The 17233-nt window shown below is 47.1% G+C and overlaps 1 protein-coding gene across 1 annotated transcript in view; it reads left to right on the forward strand.

The window, feature by feature from the left end:
• Nucleotides 1–5726: 5726 nt before the first annotated feature.
• The window catches only part of LOC137419046 (beta-2 adrenergic receptor-like), a 30523-nt gene continuing 19016 nt past the window's right edge, over nt 5727–17233 (forward strand). The window contains exons 1-2 of the mRNA XM_078780791.1: nt 5727–6407; nt 9182–9217. Of these exons, the coding sequence (XP_078636917.1) occupies nt 5727–6407; nt 9182–9217 (717 nt within the window). The remainder of the gene's footprint in view (nt 6408–9181; nt 9218–17233) is intronic.

Here is a 17233-nt window from a genome sequence, read left to right on the forward strand (position 1 = left end):
GGACTGAAGGAAAAGATGAACAAGTGGAAGGAATGTATGGAGACAAAAGGTCTGAAGGTGAATATCGGAAAGACAAAGGTGATGGCAAGTGGTAAAACATGTGGTGAGGTGGAAAGAACTGGGAAGTGGCCCTGTGTTGTGTACAGGAAGGGTGTCGGAGTGAACTCCATTCAATGTACAATGTGCGCCGAGTGGGTTCATCAAAAATGTAGTGGTCTGAGAGGGTCATGAACCAGTGTGGCAGGTACATTCAAATGTAAGGTGTGCACAGAGGGAGCTGCAGATGGAGGAAATGTTAAGTTGGATCTTGGAGACGGCGTGAAGCTGGAAGGTGTGAAAACATTTTGCTACCTCGGAGACATGCTGAATGGAGAAGGTGGATCAGACTCGGCAACGGTTTCTGGAGTGAGATGTGCATGGAAGAAGTTTCGGGAACTGAGTGGCATGCTGATGAGGAGGGGAGTGTCGTTGAAGCTGAAGGGAAAGGTGTATGCTGCATGTGTGAGAAGTGTTATGATTTATGGGAGCGAGACATGGGTAATGAACGTGGAGCAGCAACGAAGGTTGGAAATGGTGGAAATGCGGATGGTTCGATGGATGTGCAGAGTATCGTTGAGAGAGAGGAAGACAAATGATGAATTGCGAAAAATGATGGGAATAGAGCCTGTGATTGATGTTGTGAAGAGGAACAGGTTGAGATGGTTTGGTCATGCGTTGAGGAAGGATGAAAGTGACTGGTTGAGAAGAGTGATGGAAATGAATGCAGAAGGAAGTAGAGGACGGGGAAGACCGAGAAAGACTTGGCTAAAGATGGTGGAAGAAGAAATGCGGGCAAGGGGCTTAACAAGGAGAGATGCAGAAAATAGGGCAAGATGGAGAAGATTGTCATGGGGACCGCAAGGCTAACCCCCGCTCTAGCAGGGAAAATGGCCTTAAAATGCATGTTGTTGTTTGTTGTTGTATCAATGATCTCTCTGAATCTCTTGAAAATCCACTCTATCTCTTTGCTGATGACTCCACTCTCTGCCGCTCCATTCCTCATCCCTCAGATCGGCAGTCTGCAGCCTCCTCACTCTCTGCAGACCTGGACAAAATCACAGACTGGGGAAACAAGTGGAACATGTCTTTCAATCCTGACAAATCTCACATTCTTACAATGTCTCTCCGAAAAGACCGACTGGACAACCCTCCCATCCACTTTCTGAATAAGCCTCTCCAAGAAGTTCTGTCACTCAAGCTTTTGGGTCTCACTATCTGCCATGATCTTTCCTGGGAAAACCACATTTCCAAGCTGGCCTCGAAAGCCAGTCGCCGACTGGGCATCGTCTGTCGTGCGAAGTCCTTCCTTGGCACACCTGAGCTCCTTACCACATACAAGGCTTTCATCCGCAGCTCAATTGAGTACTGCTCTCCCCTCTGGGCTGGTGCTCCTGCATCACACCGAGCTCGTCTTCACGCTGTTGAAACCAAAGCGTTCAGAATCATTGGAATCTCCCGCGATGAAGCTATCTCCGCGGGCCTTTCACTTACTCACCGCAGGCAGGTTGGTGGTCTTTCCGTCTTCTCCCGACTCCTCTCCGGCCTTGCTCCCCCAGCTCTCTCTGGGCTCTGTCTCCCAAATATTCCTACAGGTCGCACAAGATCTGCCTGCAACCCTCTAATGGTTAAACTGCCAAAATCAAGACTCCCTGCTCACCTTCACTGCTTCATTCCTCTTTTCTCCCACCTCTGGAAAAAACTCCCTCACTCTCTTCAATCCCACTCCTTCCTCCAGGTCTTTAAAACAGCTGTTCACCACCATCTCTTATCTTCCCCCATCCAAAACCTTGATCTTTTCTACCCCCACTAATTTCACCCCAAATCCACTTTTTTGAAATACCAACTTCTTTCCTGGAAGTCCTTGGTGTCCTTGTGTTTTATACTTCTCCCACCCCCCTCCCCCTTCCCACGCCTCCTCCCCCCAAGCCCCCTCCCTCCCACACAATTTTCCGATGTCCCTCCTCTCAAATGTTGTGTTTGTGTGCTTCCCCTTCTCTCCCCATATTGTCTACCGCTCCCTCTTTTTATATATTTTGTTTGTCTGTTTGATTTTTTTTTTTGGTGAAAAATGTTAGCTCTTTCACGAGCCTCGATTCTGTATACAAAAAAAAAGAAAAAAAAAAAAAAGACCAGAACTGAAAGAGAAAAAGATGCTCGTGCATGCGTATAATTTAATGACTGGTCGGATTTGGTCGCGCATATTGCAACGGATATCCTCATGATGCTGCACGTCACAGCTGGTGACCACACTGTGGTCATTTTTCTCTTGTTTTTTTAAAATCACACAACCAGTTTTCATTCATGCAAACCTCAAGAGTTCCCTTAGTATGTATGCATCGTTTGGGGCCACTATGTTTCATGGTTTGGAGTTATAGAGGAGACTAATACACATATACACACACACACACACACACACACACACAATCCAGATGTAATTTGCAAACAAACATGAACACAATAAACCTGAAAACGTATCCTTAACTCACCTTGCAAAGGATTTCCAAAAACAGGTGCGAATAGAAGATGCCGCACAGGAAAATGAAAGAGCAACAAATACAGCCCAACAATCTGAAAAAAAGACAAAATAAATACATAGAAATAAATATCAAGAAATATACACCAACAAATGGGAGAATGACAAAAGAGCAGGGAAATGCACAAAATTAATTGGACAGAGTGGGTGTCGACAAAGAAGACTCATTCGAATGCCTATGAAAAGGTCAGCTCACCTGAGATGGCAAACGAATCATAACTGGAATTGCCACTGTATAACTGCGGGCAGTGATGACCGGTTTCCTCCTCCTTCCCGCTTTCATACAACCCCGCTTTCATTGGGCACGCCTCCTTTGAGCACACTTTGATACAACCCAACTTTGATTTGATACAACCCCACTTTGATACAACCTCGCTTTCATCAGACACACTTTGATACAACCCCACTTTGATACAACCCTGCTTTCATCAGACACACTTTGATACAACCCCGCTTTCATCGGACACACTTTGATACAACCTTGGTTTGATACAACCTCGGTTTGATAAAACCCCGCTTTCATTGGACATGCTTTGATACAACCCCACTTTCATCATAACTAAACCGACACCAAAGTCACATGGCTGGAGAAAATAATTTGTATAGTTTCTTCTTCTTCACACAATAATAACTTATACCTTCCCAACCATACAACCAATCATGTTGAAATCTTAAACACTTATTCCAATTGATGTCATCTACATTAGCTTAAAGTTTCACATTGATAAATCAAGTAGTTCAAGATAATTTTTGATTAATATTTCCATTCAACTCTATTCCTGCCAAACCGAAAAACCAATCATGTTGAAATTTTACACACTTACTCTACTTCACCTCTTCTACATAAGTTTTAAGTTTCACGTCGTTCAATGAAGCGGTTCAATACATACAATATTTTTCAGATCTCCGTTGAATTATATATCGCTGCTAAAACATGTGACCTGTCACAAATTCCAAAAAGGCATTTTAGCACTCAGACATGTCGAACATACGTGTGAAGTTTCCACTCAATGTGATCAAAAATGAGGGAGGAGGTAGGTTTTAAAAATACGGTATTTAAAATTCAAAAAATTATAGATCCCAAACCATGTGACTTTTGACATCACCACTTTTGTTCTTTTTATTCAGAACTTTTTGTTCATCATGGGTATGCAATTATGCATGCAAAGTTTGGGCTTGATCTGTTCAGCCTTCGCGGAGAAAAAGGGTTTTCGTGTTTTTCACGAAAAACAATATGGCGGCCGAACCGTGTGACATATCACGTCGAAATTTTTTGGATTCTGATTTTTCTTTTCACTTTGGTCATGTAAAAATTATCATATTCATGGCATCAAGGGTTCTATTTGTCGAATTCTAACCTTGTAACATTGGCACTTTTAATATCCTAAATAAACATGCTTTTAGTCCCATTGCAGAGTTCTTTCAAATGAGCCATGACTCAATTTTTTGAGTGTTTTTTGAGTGGAGAGTTCTCAAACCTAATAAATGCCCAAGATCAAGGACACGACACCAATGGATTTAAGAAGATGGTGGGACTGAGCCAGACAGACATGTGTAAATATAGAGGGGCAAAGTTGAAGGTTTTACCAAGATGGCGCCCATACAACGTGATGTATGATGTCATAACTAGCATTAAAAAAATTCTACATGTCCAGCCAATCACTTGGTGAAAATGTATTGTCAATCAGACAGACAGTTTCTGAGAACATTGATTATAAATTTTTCGGACATGAAAAATAGAGGCGGAAGAAGAGGAATAAATGATAGCAGAAACAATAGGTTTTCCTCGACATTATATGTGGAGGAAACCTAATAAATGCCCAAGATCAAGGACACTACACCAATGGATTTAAAAAGATGGTGGGACTGAGCAAGACGGACAAGTGTAGATTCTGCAAGACAGAAACAGAAAGTACTAATCACCTGCTTTCAGGATGCAAAAACCTATTATCAGAACTACTTTACACACAACGGCACAACAAAGTATGCAAAGTGATTCATTGGCATATTTGCAAAAAAAATTAACATCCCAGTACCAAAAAACTCATAGAAACACGAACCAAGGGCAATCATTGAAAATGATGACGTCATGCTCACGGACGACCTGATGATTCCATCGATGGCGAACATAGAAAACAAAGCACTCACAGAAAGGACTCAGGAGCAAAGAGGAAAATATAGCATTGATGATTGAGATATCAGTACCCAGCGATTTTGGCTGAAACAACGCACAAATTAAGAAAATGACCAAATACCAGGACCTCAAAAATAAGTTTAAGAGATCTCAGAAGCTGATGAGCATCGACATTGTACCAGTGATAATTGGAGCAAGAGGCATGATAAAGGAGAACCACTATGAGATTTTAACTCCTGGTAATATTACCAATTGCTTCAACCTGCTTTTCGTTTCGGGAATGCGGGTTAATGAGAACGGCACTCATTCGAGTGCCTACCTCCGCCAGGCTGAATAGTTTGTTTTGTACCGCACTGGTGTGCCGGGTTTGTATACAGACCTGAACCAAAATAGAATCTGCTTCTTCTGGTCACCTACTCAAATCATCCAACTAGTTTTGTCAAAACACATCGACAACGTTTTGAAATATCATCATTTTAGGTCCTATCATTCAGTGGTGAAGAATCACTTATAAAATTCTACTATCCACATCCAGATTTTCACCAAAATCGAATAAATCTCTCCTTTTCACACAATCAACATGTCCACAAAGTTTTGCTCGAATCTGTCCATAACCTTTTCAGATATCCTGCTCTTAGACCGACAGACACACAAACAGGGGTGAATACATAACCGATGTCCACCTTTGGTGATTAGTTTCGTGCAGAACATCCATGATGCAGTACATAATTCCTTCAGGATCCTCATTGAGGACATCCTGCCATGTCCTGTGGGGGAAAAACAACATTTCCTTGATTTTTCTATTGCTCATCTCAAGGGGAAAAAACACACACTTGGGGTTGTTAATTGGTGCAAGATGAAAAAATATAATTCACTCCCACCATACTAATTATGACATATAAGAAATATATAGCTGAAAAATGATTGTTATTCCAGTAAAAGTAGTCAATGTGATACTCGTTTTCATTTTGTCGAAGATAACAAAGATTACAAGTTTTTGGTGAATTAGGAAGACGAGAAATGAGGCTGGGTGATTACAGAAAAGCAAATGTTGAAGCAATGACAATGGGAAACCACTCTACTTCTGGTTTATCAAATGCTTCGTACATCATCTTGTTTATCACATTCTCCTTCATCACCACCATCACCGTTGGAGGAAATGTTCTGGTTCTCCTCTCTATACAGCGTTACCAACATCTCATGAACGGGGTGATGAGTGTTTTCATTTCCTCGCTCGCCTGCGCGGACTTGCTCATCGGGACGGTGGAGATGCCTTTAACTGCGATGCAAATTATTGAAGGAAGCGCATGGCCCTTCGGACGTCAGGCTTGCAACTTTAGATTCATAATCGATGTCACAAGTGTAACTGCGAGCATCAACAGTCTGTGTGTGATCGCCGTCGACCGTTACATTGCCATCACGATGCCGCTGCGATATCCATCCCTCGTTACACGGCGAAGAGCATCTTATGCTGTCCTTGCTGTGTGGATCGTATCCCTCACCTTGTCCTTCTTTCCAATCCAATTCAACTGGTACCGCTCAAAACAACCGGAAGCATTGGCGTGCTATGAAAACCCAACTTGCTGCAATTTTCTCCCCACCATAGAGTACGTCATCATCGCAAACATCCTCTCCTTCCACCTGCCGGCGGTATTGATGATCTTAGTATATTCGCGAGTGCTCAAGGAAGCCAATCGGCAGGTAAGAGGACCACTTGCTTTTCCAAATCCTCACAATGTCGAATCTTTCTTCAGCATCTGATTTTGGGGATATAAAACAATCCTTCCGTTTCCGGTTTTGCCGGCGACGCTGTTTTCCAAGCTATCCACGCTATCAAAGTTGAGTATTCTCCGATCCGAACATCTGGGTACTTTCACTGGAAGCGACCGGCCTATAATCCACTGGGTGAAAACAATTGCATTGTAACACACAGCAACGAAGGCGTTCAGTGTTAGGAAGTGTCGCGTGCCATGCTATGCCAAGGCAAAATAAGAAAAAACAAGCGTTACGCCTTGGTCCCCCGTCGGTGAAGTGATGTGAGTTGACAAAGTGGAAGACGCAGAAAACATGGAAGAGTCGATAATATTTGCGAGTGGGTTGGAGACACACCCACACACCAGATTAGAAGTTAGTAGTTCATTTATTTTTCAAGATATTCCGCTCACAAGGCTCATATATGGTAGTGGCCATCTTTGATTTTGACGTGGCGACACCAATTTTCAATAGCGTTCTTCCTTATGCCGAGATACACCCACACACCGGAATTAGAAGTTAGTAGTTCATTTATTTTTCAAGATATTCCGCTCACAAGGCTCATATATGGTAGTGGCCATCTTGGATTTTGACGTGGCGACACCAATTTTCAATAGCGTTCTTCCTTATGCCGAGATACACCCACACACCGGATTATAAGTTAGTAGTTCATTTATTTTTCAAGATATCCCGCTCACAAGGTTCAGACATTCATGGCGGCGGCCATCTTGGATTTTGACGTGGCGACCCAATTTTCAATAGGGTTCTTCCTCATGCGTAGATACACGCACACACCAGATTAGAAGGTAGTAGTTCGTTTATTTTTCAAGATATTTCGCTCACAAGGTTCATATATGGTGGCGGCCATCTTGGATTTTGACGTGACGACCCAATTTTCAATAGCGTTCTTCCTTATGCATAGATACACCCACAAACCAGATTAGAAGTTAGTAGTTCGTTTATTTTTCAAGATATTTCGCTCACAAGGTTCAGACATATATGGTGGCGGCCATCTTTGATTTTGACGTGGCGACCCAATTTTCAATAGCGTTCTTCGTTATGCGTAGATACACCCACAAAACATATTAGAAGGTAGTAGTTCATTTATTTTTCAAGATATTCCGCTCACAAGGGTACGCACGCACGGACGGAGGGTAAAACAATAGTCCCCCTTTCGCTCCGCGGTGCGACGGGGGACAAAAAGCAGTCGGGACTAAACAGTCAAAGTCAAGACTTGAGTAATATTTCTTTTTGTCTCAAATACTGTGCCGCCGGCGTAAATAACTCCCCCCGCAGAGAAATTAATTTTCCACTCGAGGATTTTGTAGCTCATGGAAATTTTTTAAACTTAGCCTTACGACTCTGACCCTGCCTGGTCCGAAGCCGAGGCTGAGGTTTGTTTTATTATTATAAATCAAAATATTTTTATTCATCAATTCAATTCATTAGTTTGTTGGGGTTTTTTCTTAGTTTTTCCTAACTCAATCTCAGGCTTAGGTTAGTTTAAAAATAGATGTAGATTACTATAAAGGAGAATAACATACCTGGAGTATCTATCAAGTAGCTGTAGATGTCGGGATATTCAACATCAGGCCACGCAGTTGCATCGTTCGCCCATCGCCCTGCTTCCAGCTTGTACGTACATGTCTCCAGACCCACGGCACGGAGTTTCTCCTCGCACCGCTCACGAGCGACAGTATCCAATTCGTCTGCATAATAATTATACGCCATAATATGCGGTAACAAACTTTGTTGGTCCCAGAATGTTACACTCTTGATTAAAGTATACAATGTGTAAGCAACAAGCGATCAAAACACACGAAACAGAAGCGAAAAACCGAGGTGAACCAACTGCAACGCTGACGCAATCAATACAGCGGAGAGTTTTGTTTTCACCCACCAAGAGTCACTAGGTCGTATCCAGGGCACGGAGACAACAACAACCTAACCTCACCTAACCTAACAACCTAACATCCCTAACAACATTAAAACAAAATATTAGGTGTTTGTGGGGGCCCCCAAATTGTGGGAGCCCTGTACGAACATACCATTCGTATCATTGTTGATCTGGCACTGGCTTTGGCTAATTGGCAGTGTCACAGTATTTTTTGTGTACATATGTGTACTCACTCACCCCTCACCACCGACACGGCTCACTCACCCCTCACCACCGACACGGCTCACTCACCCCTCACCACCGACACGGCTCACTCACCCCTCACCACCAACACGGCTCACTCACCCGTCACCACCGACACAGCTCACTCACCCCTCACCACCAACACGGCTCACTCACCCCTCACCACTGACACGGCTCACTGAGTCCCTCAACACCGACACGGGTCACCCCCTCTCTCACCACCGACACGGGACACCCCCTCTCTCACCACCGACATGGCTCACTCATTCACCACCGACACGGCTCACCCCTCACTCACATTATTACGTACATTATTACTTACATTGTTACGTACAATTTTAAATTTTACCTCTTCTGTTGAGTCTATGACTAGTATTAGTCACCGATGGGTGCAGTGGTTTGTTGACAGAACATTCGGCCCGCCATTATGGCCGCTTTATGGACGAAGCCTTTTTTATTACAAAAAAAGGTTTTTAAAAACTCACTCCAAACCCACTCAATAAAACCAATCAAAAACCCAGGAAATCAAAAGCCAATAAATCGAACAATAAATCAGAAATCAAAAAGAGAAAGCAAAGCAAAGATCAGGAAAATCAAGAAAACAAAGTTCAAAGACAAAGTAGCAACCCAAATCAAATTCAATAAACCATTAAAACCAAAGTTTATTATCCCTGTCCCTAAACCCCCAAAACCCCTCTCCCACCCCAGGCAACAGACACCTAACTCTAACTAACCAAAGGGGATGGAGAAAGGAAAGAAGACCATATCCCCCCTCCCACCCTCCCAAAACAACCAAGGAAGGGACACCTTAAAACAATAACGATCAAGGGGCCTTTTTTCCTTTACATACCGAAATCAACAACCGGCTGCTAACCGCAGCCGGGAACATGCAGCCACAAACACTTTGAGGGCTCGACCCACCGCTGGAAATAATAATGAAAGAAAATAAAAATCAAACCAAGGCAAAATCAAGATCAAACAAAAGGAAACCCAACTGCCCCTCCCCTCCCCAGGCCGCGGCCGGGAGGGCCCACCCGGAAGATGCACCACAAGGAAGGCACCGGCTCCCTGAGCTGCCCCCGAGGCGTGAGTGTCCCAATGAGAATCACCGCCCGACAGGGCCCGCAAGCACATCTGCCGGAGCATCCCCAACCTTTCCAAGCCCGGGCGGCAAGCTCGGTCAGGGATTACGGCTGCACATGACTGCCGCCCGCACATTTGGAAGTAACCTCCCGCGGGACACCCCCCCCCCTCCCCCCCTTCACCACGGAAAAGCCCGGCCGTATTCTCCGCTCCAGGGAGGGCTTTACGACACACCTGACGCATCGTTACGGCCAGCACCCCGCCCCGTCGCCCGCAGGCTGTCACCAAGCCTGTACCTTTGGAGGCAGGATAGGGCCATGCCCCATATCTGCCCAGGATCCAACCATACCCTGGTATGGAAACCTCTGGTTCTCGCTCGCCACAAGACGGTCTTCATTGTACAGACCGTTCTCCAGGCCTGCCTCCACTTGCGGCCAGGCACTGGTTGTGGAAGGAGCCCGCTGAACACAAAGACGTCACGTCTAACCATCACCAGCCAAGGCACATAGCATTCGAGGCCAGCCGCAAGCGACCAGACCCCCTCGGCAACAGGGCAGTCCCAAAGGACATGCCTGACAGTTTCGTCCCCTGTGCATCGGGGTCGGGGACACTGGACCGACACGTTCAGGTCCCTCTGGAACCGAAACACCTGGACCGGAAGACACTCATGGGCGGCTTGCCACGCGACGTCCTTCTGGTCATTGGCGAGATAGCGAGCCGAAACGTTCTCCCAAACCTTTCTCGCCGTATGTTCTGCGAGAGGGCTTCCACGAAGGATACGCACCTCCCGCAGCACCTCCCTTGGGCACAAGTGATCCAGGACCTGCGACAACTGCCAACTGATGGGCCGACGGGTCAACAGGCCCTGCTCCCGGGCGAACCCCTCAAACATCCGAAAATGCCCTGGACACGACCCAGAAAAAGGCCGAGACAGCGGGAGGGACCGCCCTTCCAACCGCGCGACGGACGGCCCCAGAAAAAAGAACAAAAAATCCCGCGCCAGCTGGCGACCCGGGTCCTCTGACACAAATAACTCCAGTACACGCAAACGCAGACATACATACCAACACCGGGCAAGGGACACCCTTCCCACCCAAGGACGGGCTCATCTTCATAACCCTCCTACACCTGCACTCTGCTCGGGTACCCCAGAAGAAGGTGAAGACCAGTCCCTCCAGAGCCCGTCCCACCGCAGGAGGAGGTGGGGAGAATCTAGCCAAATACAAAAACTTACCAATCAAAACATTCTTAATCACTAAATTTCGCCCCTCCATGGTAAGGCGACGAGACCGCCAAGAAGCGACTTCCAATTGCATTTCCCCAATGACCCTTCGCCAGTTCTCAGCGGCCACGCCGCCTGGGTCAAAGCAGACCCCGAGGATCTTTAATCGATCTCTCCGCTCCGTGTACGGGCAAGGGGGGCCGGAGCCCGTCCTGTGCCGACCAAAGTGCATGACCTCACTCTTCTGAGGATTGACTTTGGAAGAGGATGCCAACCCAAAACGCTCGCAGAGACCCACCAGTCTGCACATGGCGACTGCATCGGTGACAAACACCGACACGTCATCCATGTACAGACTCACCTTTAGGCACTCCCCATGGGTTCCGGGAATCCACGACCCAGGGAAGGATGTGTCCGCTCGCAGTGCACAAGCAAACAGTTCAATGCAAAGGAAAAAAAGGACTGGTGACATTGGGCAGCCCTGCCTGACCCCAGAAGCGACTGGGAAGGCTCCAGAGAGATGTCCGTTGACCAAAACACAGACTTCAACGTCCCTATACATGAGGTCCACGTATTCATGTGACACTCTGTCGAAAGCCTTCTCCTGGTCCAAACTGATGATGCTCAGTGGGAGGCCTCTCTCCTCCGCTAGCTGGATCGCCTCTCGAACCAGGCCCAGGCTGTCGGACACTCTGCGGCCCGGAACAGCACAAGTCTGATCCGGGTGCACGAGGTCCTTCATGACACAGCCTTCGGACCATGTCCTCCAGGTCCGGGCACCTTTCGGGGGCGGACCCTCTCAGGGGCCCGCCACCAGCCACGGGCCCTACCTGTCTCACCGCCACTGCGTGGCGCTCACTCCCCCGGGCCAGGGGCCTCGCTGCCTCCCAACGGGCCGCAGCGTCGGCCGCCTGGCTCAGGGTCTGCGGGCGCCACATGACGAACTATTGCCGAAGCTCGGGGTCCGGGAAGGCCTGGATGAAATGGTCCAGCGCCAAGCTCTCTTGGGAGGTCGCGGCCATGTCGGCGTGTGCTATCCCCACTGCGCGGCGAATGTCATACACTTGCTCCCCTATGGTCTCCTGGGGCTTCCTTTTTTGCACTGCGAGCTGAGCTTTAACAAGCTCGCTCTGCTGTTCCACGCCAAAACGATTAATTAGGGCTGCACGGAGCTCCGGCAAGGTGATAGCACCCGGTGGTAAAGCTGTCAGGACCTCCGCCGCCGCGCCGCGTAAGGCTGCCACGAGGTGTACCCCACCTTCGTCCAGGTTCCAACCGTTACCCCTACATACGTGGTCGAATTGCGCCAGGTATGCCCTCAAATCGCTCTTGCCATCATACGGCGCGAGCGGAACCTTATGGCCGCCCGACGGTCGGCCCCCATGCGCCACTCCCTGCGGGGTTAACACGGGGCCGGAAACAGTTCGGGCCCCCATTGTATACTACCTCCTGGGGGCTCGCGTGCGTCCGCCGTCCCTCTAAAGACTACACCAGTCGGTGTCGATGTCTGGGCCGCCTCTTCGCAACCTGCTTCCCATTCCATACACGCACACCCCGGCGCACAAACACCTTTCGCACTCCCCATCATTGGACACCCATGCACACACTCCCTCTCCACGCACTCTGTGGTGGTCGCACACCTTGCCATCGGCCTTTCACGAACGCCCGGGTCTATTCCAACCCCCAAGCTCGTCGAACCTCCCATCACATCAAACACATTGCCGCCATTATTGCCACTCACCTCGGAGTTTCTTCCTCCTCGCTTCTCCTCCGCCACCTGCAAACTTTTTATTTGGACAGCAAGCACGTCATCACGATGTGAACACAGACCTTGCACATATTCCATCACCTCCTCCTTTATTTCTTTTTTAGTCTCCCTCCGTCTCTTCTTAATTTCACTCATCCCTTCTTCTACTTCCTCTAACTTTTGCTTCACCCCTTCTAGCTCCCGGTGCGCCCCCGCAATTTCTCCTTCTAAGACCACCCTGGTCGTCTCTATATGTGTCCTAACCTCTCGTTCCCTCATCCCCAACGTCTCTACCACTTCATCTATCCTTCTTGTCAGCCCCTCATGCACCATCTGACATTCTTTCTTTGTCACCATAAGTTCTTTTTTTATTTCCCTTTGTGCTGCTTTCAGCCCCCCTATCACGTCCGTATTCTTCCCCACTTGCTCCCTTAATTCCTGCTGTCCCACTGCCAGCTTCTCTACCTCCTGCCTCAATTCCTCTATACCCCCATGTAATCTGGCCGTACTCTTCCTCAACTCCTTCTCCACGTGCTCCTCGCACTGCTTCACCTCATTGCGTATCAATGCGACCTCCTCGCTCAACCCGTGCCTTATGCCCTCCCCCATTTCTTTTATTTCTTTCTTTGACGCCACCCTCATTTTTTCCAATTCCCGGGTGGATTTGTCCCCCATTTCTTTCAATTGGTTCTTTTGGATGTCCATTTTGTTTTCCAACCCTAATAACACATCTTACATCTCCTGGGTGGATTTGGCCCCCATTTCTTTTATTTCCCGGATGGATTTGTCACTCATTTCTTTCATGTCCTCACCCGACTTGACCATGTAGGCCCTCATTTGTGCCATAAATAGGTCCCAATTCCCTGGAACCGCTGGCTCGGCTATCGCCGCAACGTGCGAGGTGCCGCCATTTTTCTACCCCTACTGCCAGCCCCTCATCAATTTCCTCCTCTTCTACCAACCCTTCCTGTGGGTCCTGGGTCATTAATTCCTCCTCATCATCTACCCCCACTGGCATTCGACCACCTTGACTAGCCATGGTACGAGTACAATTTGGATTCTTAAACTAAATTTCGGCCGCTCGTAATTTTCGAGTGCGTGAAGCGCACTCCAGGTCCAATCCCACTCCTGACACCAAATGTTACGGTTTTCCGCCGCCCTTCTTACCCTTACCAAGGGGGGATTAAGCCCCTTGTTCTTTCTGGGCCTGGCGTAACCGAGAGACTTGAGACGCCTCTTCCGGGCAAACGCAAGGTAGGGTTTCAGGACCAAGTCTCGCTCGTGCCTAAATACCTGCGCCGCCATGGAAGCAGGGAACCAAGCCTCGCACGAGCCACATGTAATTTGAGTACACCGAGCGGATTGCGTACCACGTGGTCCGTGCAGTCACCGTTAATATTGGACCCCGATTAGAGCAGTTTTACTCATACCACGCTTAGTCAATGATGGAAATCACAAAAGTGGTAGAATCAAAGGAAGAACACAGGTTTAATTATTATTTACACATATGTACAATTTGGTAGAAAGCAGACACAGAGCAGAACTTAAGCAGTCATATTATTAAATCCCAGACACGGGCCCGTTCGCACTCACACAGGTAAATTGCAGGCAGGATGATGTTCAGGCCAAAAGCGCCGACTTAGTCGTCCAGGAACGGCCCCGTCCGGCTCTCCTCAGTCACAGCACGTTCCGCGATAATGGCAAGCAGGCGGTGGAAAGGAATCCTCGTAGCGCGTCCCTCGAACAATAGCGGATGATGAGGCAGGAAGGCGGGAAGGAATGTACGCGTCTCTCGGCGCGGCTGGCGGTTCCACAGCGCGTTTAGCAACCAGCGCGCTAACACTCGCGTAACCCAATGCACTATAGCGGCTTGGCTTCAAGCTCAACCGAGCGTCACTTTAATATGAACGCGTATCTTGGTTCATGCGCGTCTTTCTCCGATCTCGTATCCTTCAAACTCTACTGCTGACCGCGCTCCTTCAACTCCTCTTCTCTTCTCTCCGAATGCCAACTGCTCCTGGTGGCTTTTCGCAACGGTTATATCGACACGCCCTGAGCCTTCTCGAACGTTCCAACCACACCCCGTGACGCAGTGCTGCAGCCACACCCTTTGAGCCCTGATTGGCGGCTTGCGCTTCCCATCAGCTTCTTCGCAGCCCTCATTCGGTCCCGACTCGACCCTCCAGGCCTGCCTCGTGTTAATTCGCGCCAAAAAGCCAAAGGCAGCACAAAGAGGCGTAAGGCAGCTTAAGGCAATGGAGACGGCATAAGGCAATGAAAGTATGAGAAGGACCTATTCTCCTGACTCGACTCAACACAAAACTAACACAGGAAAAGGACTATGCTCACAAATACTAAGAGATAACTGCACTATCGCGAGGTTACATGTTGTTTGTGTGATTAACTATGAGGGGGAAATTTAACCTTTATTATACAAAACTCAAAACCGCAACAATATATATATATATATATAAATATATATATATATATATATATATATATATATATATATACAGACTTGGCATTTAATATGAAATATTTTTTTTGTGGGGGTGAACTTACTTTTCAAGATGACTTAGAACCAAAAGTTCATTGGAATTATGTTGAAATTATTCTAGATTTTGTTAATGTGACCTTTAAAAGAAACAAAAACCACATTTGACATTTCGGAGCAAATAAATTGATCCTTGAAAGTGATGTAAACTGATATCGAACTCAATTCACGGACAGTACTGTGTTAAACTTCTGTACGTTTTCCAGAAGTATCTCTTTATTTTGCACATTAGCCAAAAAAAATTTCAACAAAAACAAAAGCTAAATTATGACTGGGATTACAGACAGTAAAATTACAGTTCAGTACTTCGTGTAACCCCCACGAGCATTCAGGAGAGCACGTACACATCGAGGCATGCTGTTCACGAGCTTTGCCAAGGTTTGGACAGGAATCGCTTGCCATGCAGTGACAATAGTCTGCTGCAATTCACGCACAGAGGTAGGCTGCTGGTCCAAGTTGTCGATTTGACACGTTAATTCTGCCCACAAGTTCTCTATCGGATTCATATCCAGGGACATGGCAGGCCACTCCATATGCTCTACACCACAGTCAGCAAGAAAGTGTTGGATCATGCGTGCACGATGAGGCCGTGCATTGTCATCTTGGAAGACAAAGTTTCCTCGAAAGGCTGCACGAGCAAATGGAAGCAATGTTTCTTCCAGAATGACCCTGTACTTAAACTGGTTCAGGTTTCCATTCAGAACAACCAGGTCAGTTTTGCCCCCTGCATGAAAAGCAGCCCAAACGGTCACCCCACCACCTCCAGCTTGGACTCTTGGCACTATACAATCTTTGTTGTGGGGTTCATGCACTTGTCTGCGCACTCGGACGTGGCCAACTTGATGATAGACCAGAAATCTAGACTCGTCACTGAAGGTCACGTGATTCCAGTGTCCTGGCTGCCATTGACGGTGCTCTCTGGCCCACTGCAATCGGCGCTGGCTGTGTTGTCTGGTCAGGCGTGGCTTTCTCAGGGGATGCCTGGCACGATAGCCTGCTTGAACCAGTCGTTGGTTGACTAGCCTTCTGGATACAGGCACATTTGTCAGTGGCTGCCACTCAGCCCTAAGCCGATTAGCTGACTTGGGACGGCCATTGCAGACTAACCGGTGCAGCTGGCGATCATCTCTCCTTGTGGGTCTGCGTGGACGTCCTGGCCTCGGTATTGGAGTAGGGACACCCCTCTGAGCATTTCGTTTCAGGATCTTGACACCTGACCTTGAGTGATGCCATACTGCCGAGCAATGGCACGCTGTTTCATGCCAGAATTTCGTAAAGCCACCACTCCATGACAAACATCATTGTCAAGTTGACGGACCATCTCCAGAGGAAGCAGCAATAACTTTTGTAGACGTGCAGCAGTTGTTTTCCACTAATACAGAATGCAACAACCCTTATATACCCGATTGTGAAGCCAATCGTCAAATGTACCTGTCCTTACATTTTGTCACGCCACCTGTGATATAATCCTGTTATTGACTTCTTGCTGCGAAAGACAATCAGTGACATAGTTCTTTCAACAAAGACATCACCGAAGGGTAAAAGAAACTCACCAGATTGATATACTGAGTTCAGAAAGTAAACCTAAGTCAAGAAAAAAAAAATTCCATATTAAATGCCAAGTCTGTATATATACCTTCGCTCGCCTCACCACACGTCGTTGCAGAGGAACGGGCTTGTTTTAGCTGAGGATAATGAATGTACATCAGTTTCTGTTTTGTCCTGATTTACCCCAATCCTAATACAAACAATTATTTTGCACAAATTTATTTGAAGTGTTTGTGATATTACATTTTAATAAGCAATTTAGGTTGAACATTTAGATTGAAAAAATAAAACAAATTCAAAAAAGAACCCCCTCAGCACATACATACGAGGGAGGGATAGGTGCAGACTGGAAGTTTGGGACGATTACACCTCACCACCACGAAATTCAAAACACCTCACCACCACGTAATTCAAAACACCTCACCACCAAGTAATTTGAAACACCTCACCCCCATGTAATTCAAAACACCTCACCACCACA

Source organism: Myxine glutinosa, chromosome 1 (genome assembly GCF_964187855.1).
Source record: "Myxine glutinosa chromosome 1, kmMyxGlut1.1, whole genome shotgun sequence".
Taxonomy (NCBI): Eukaryota; Metazoa; Chordata; class Myxini; order Myxiniformes; family Myxinidae; genus Myxine; species Myxine glutinosa.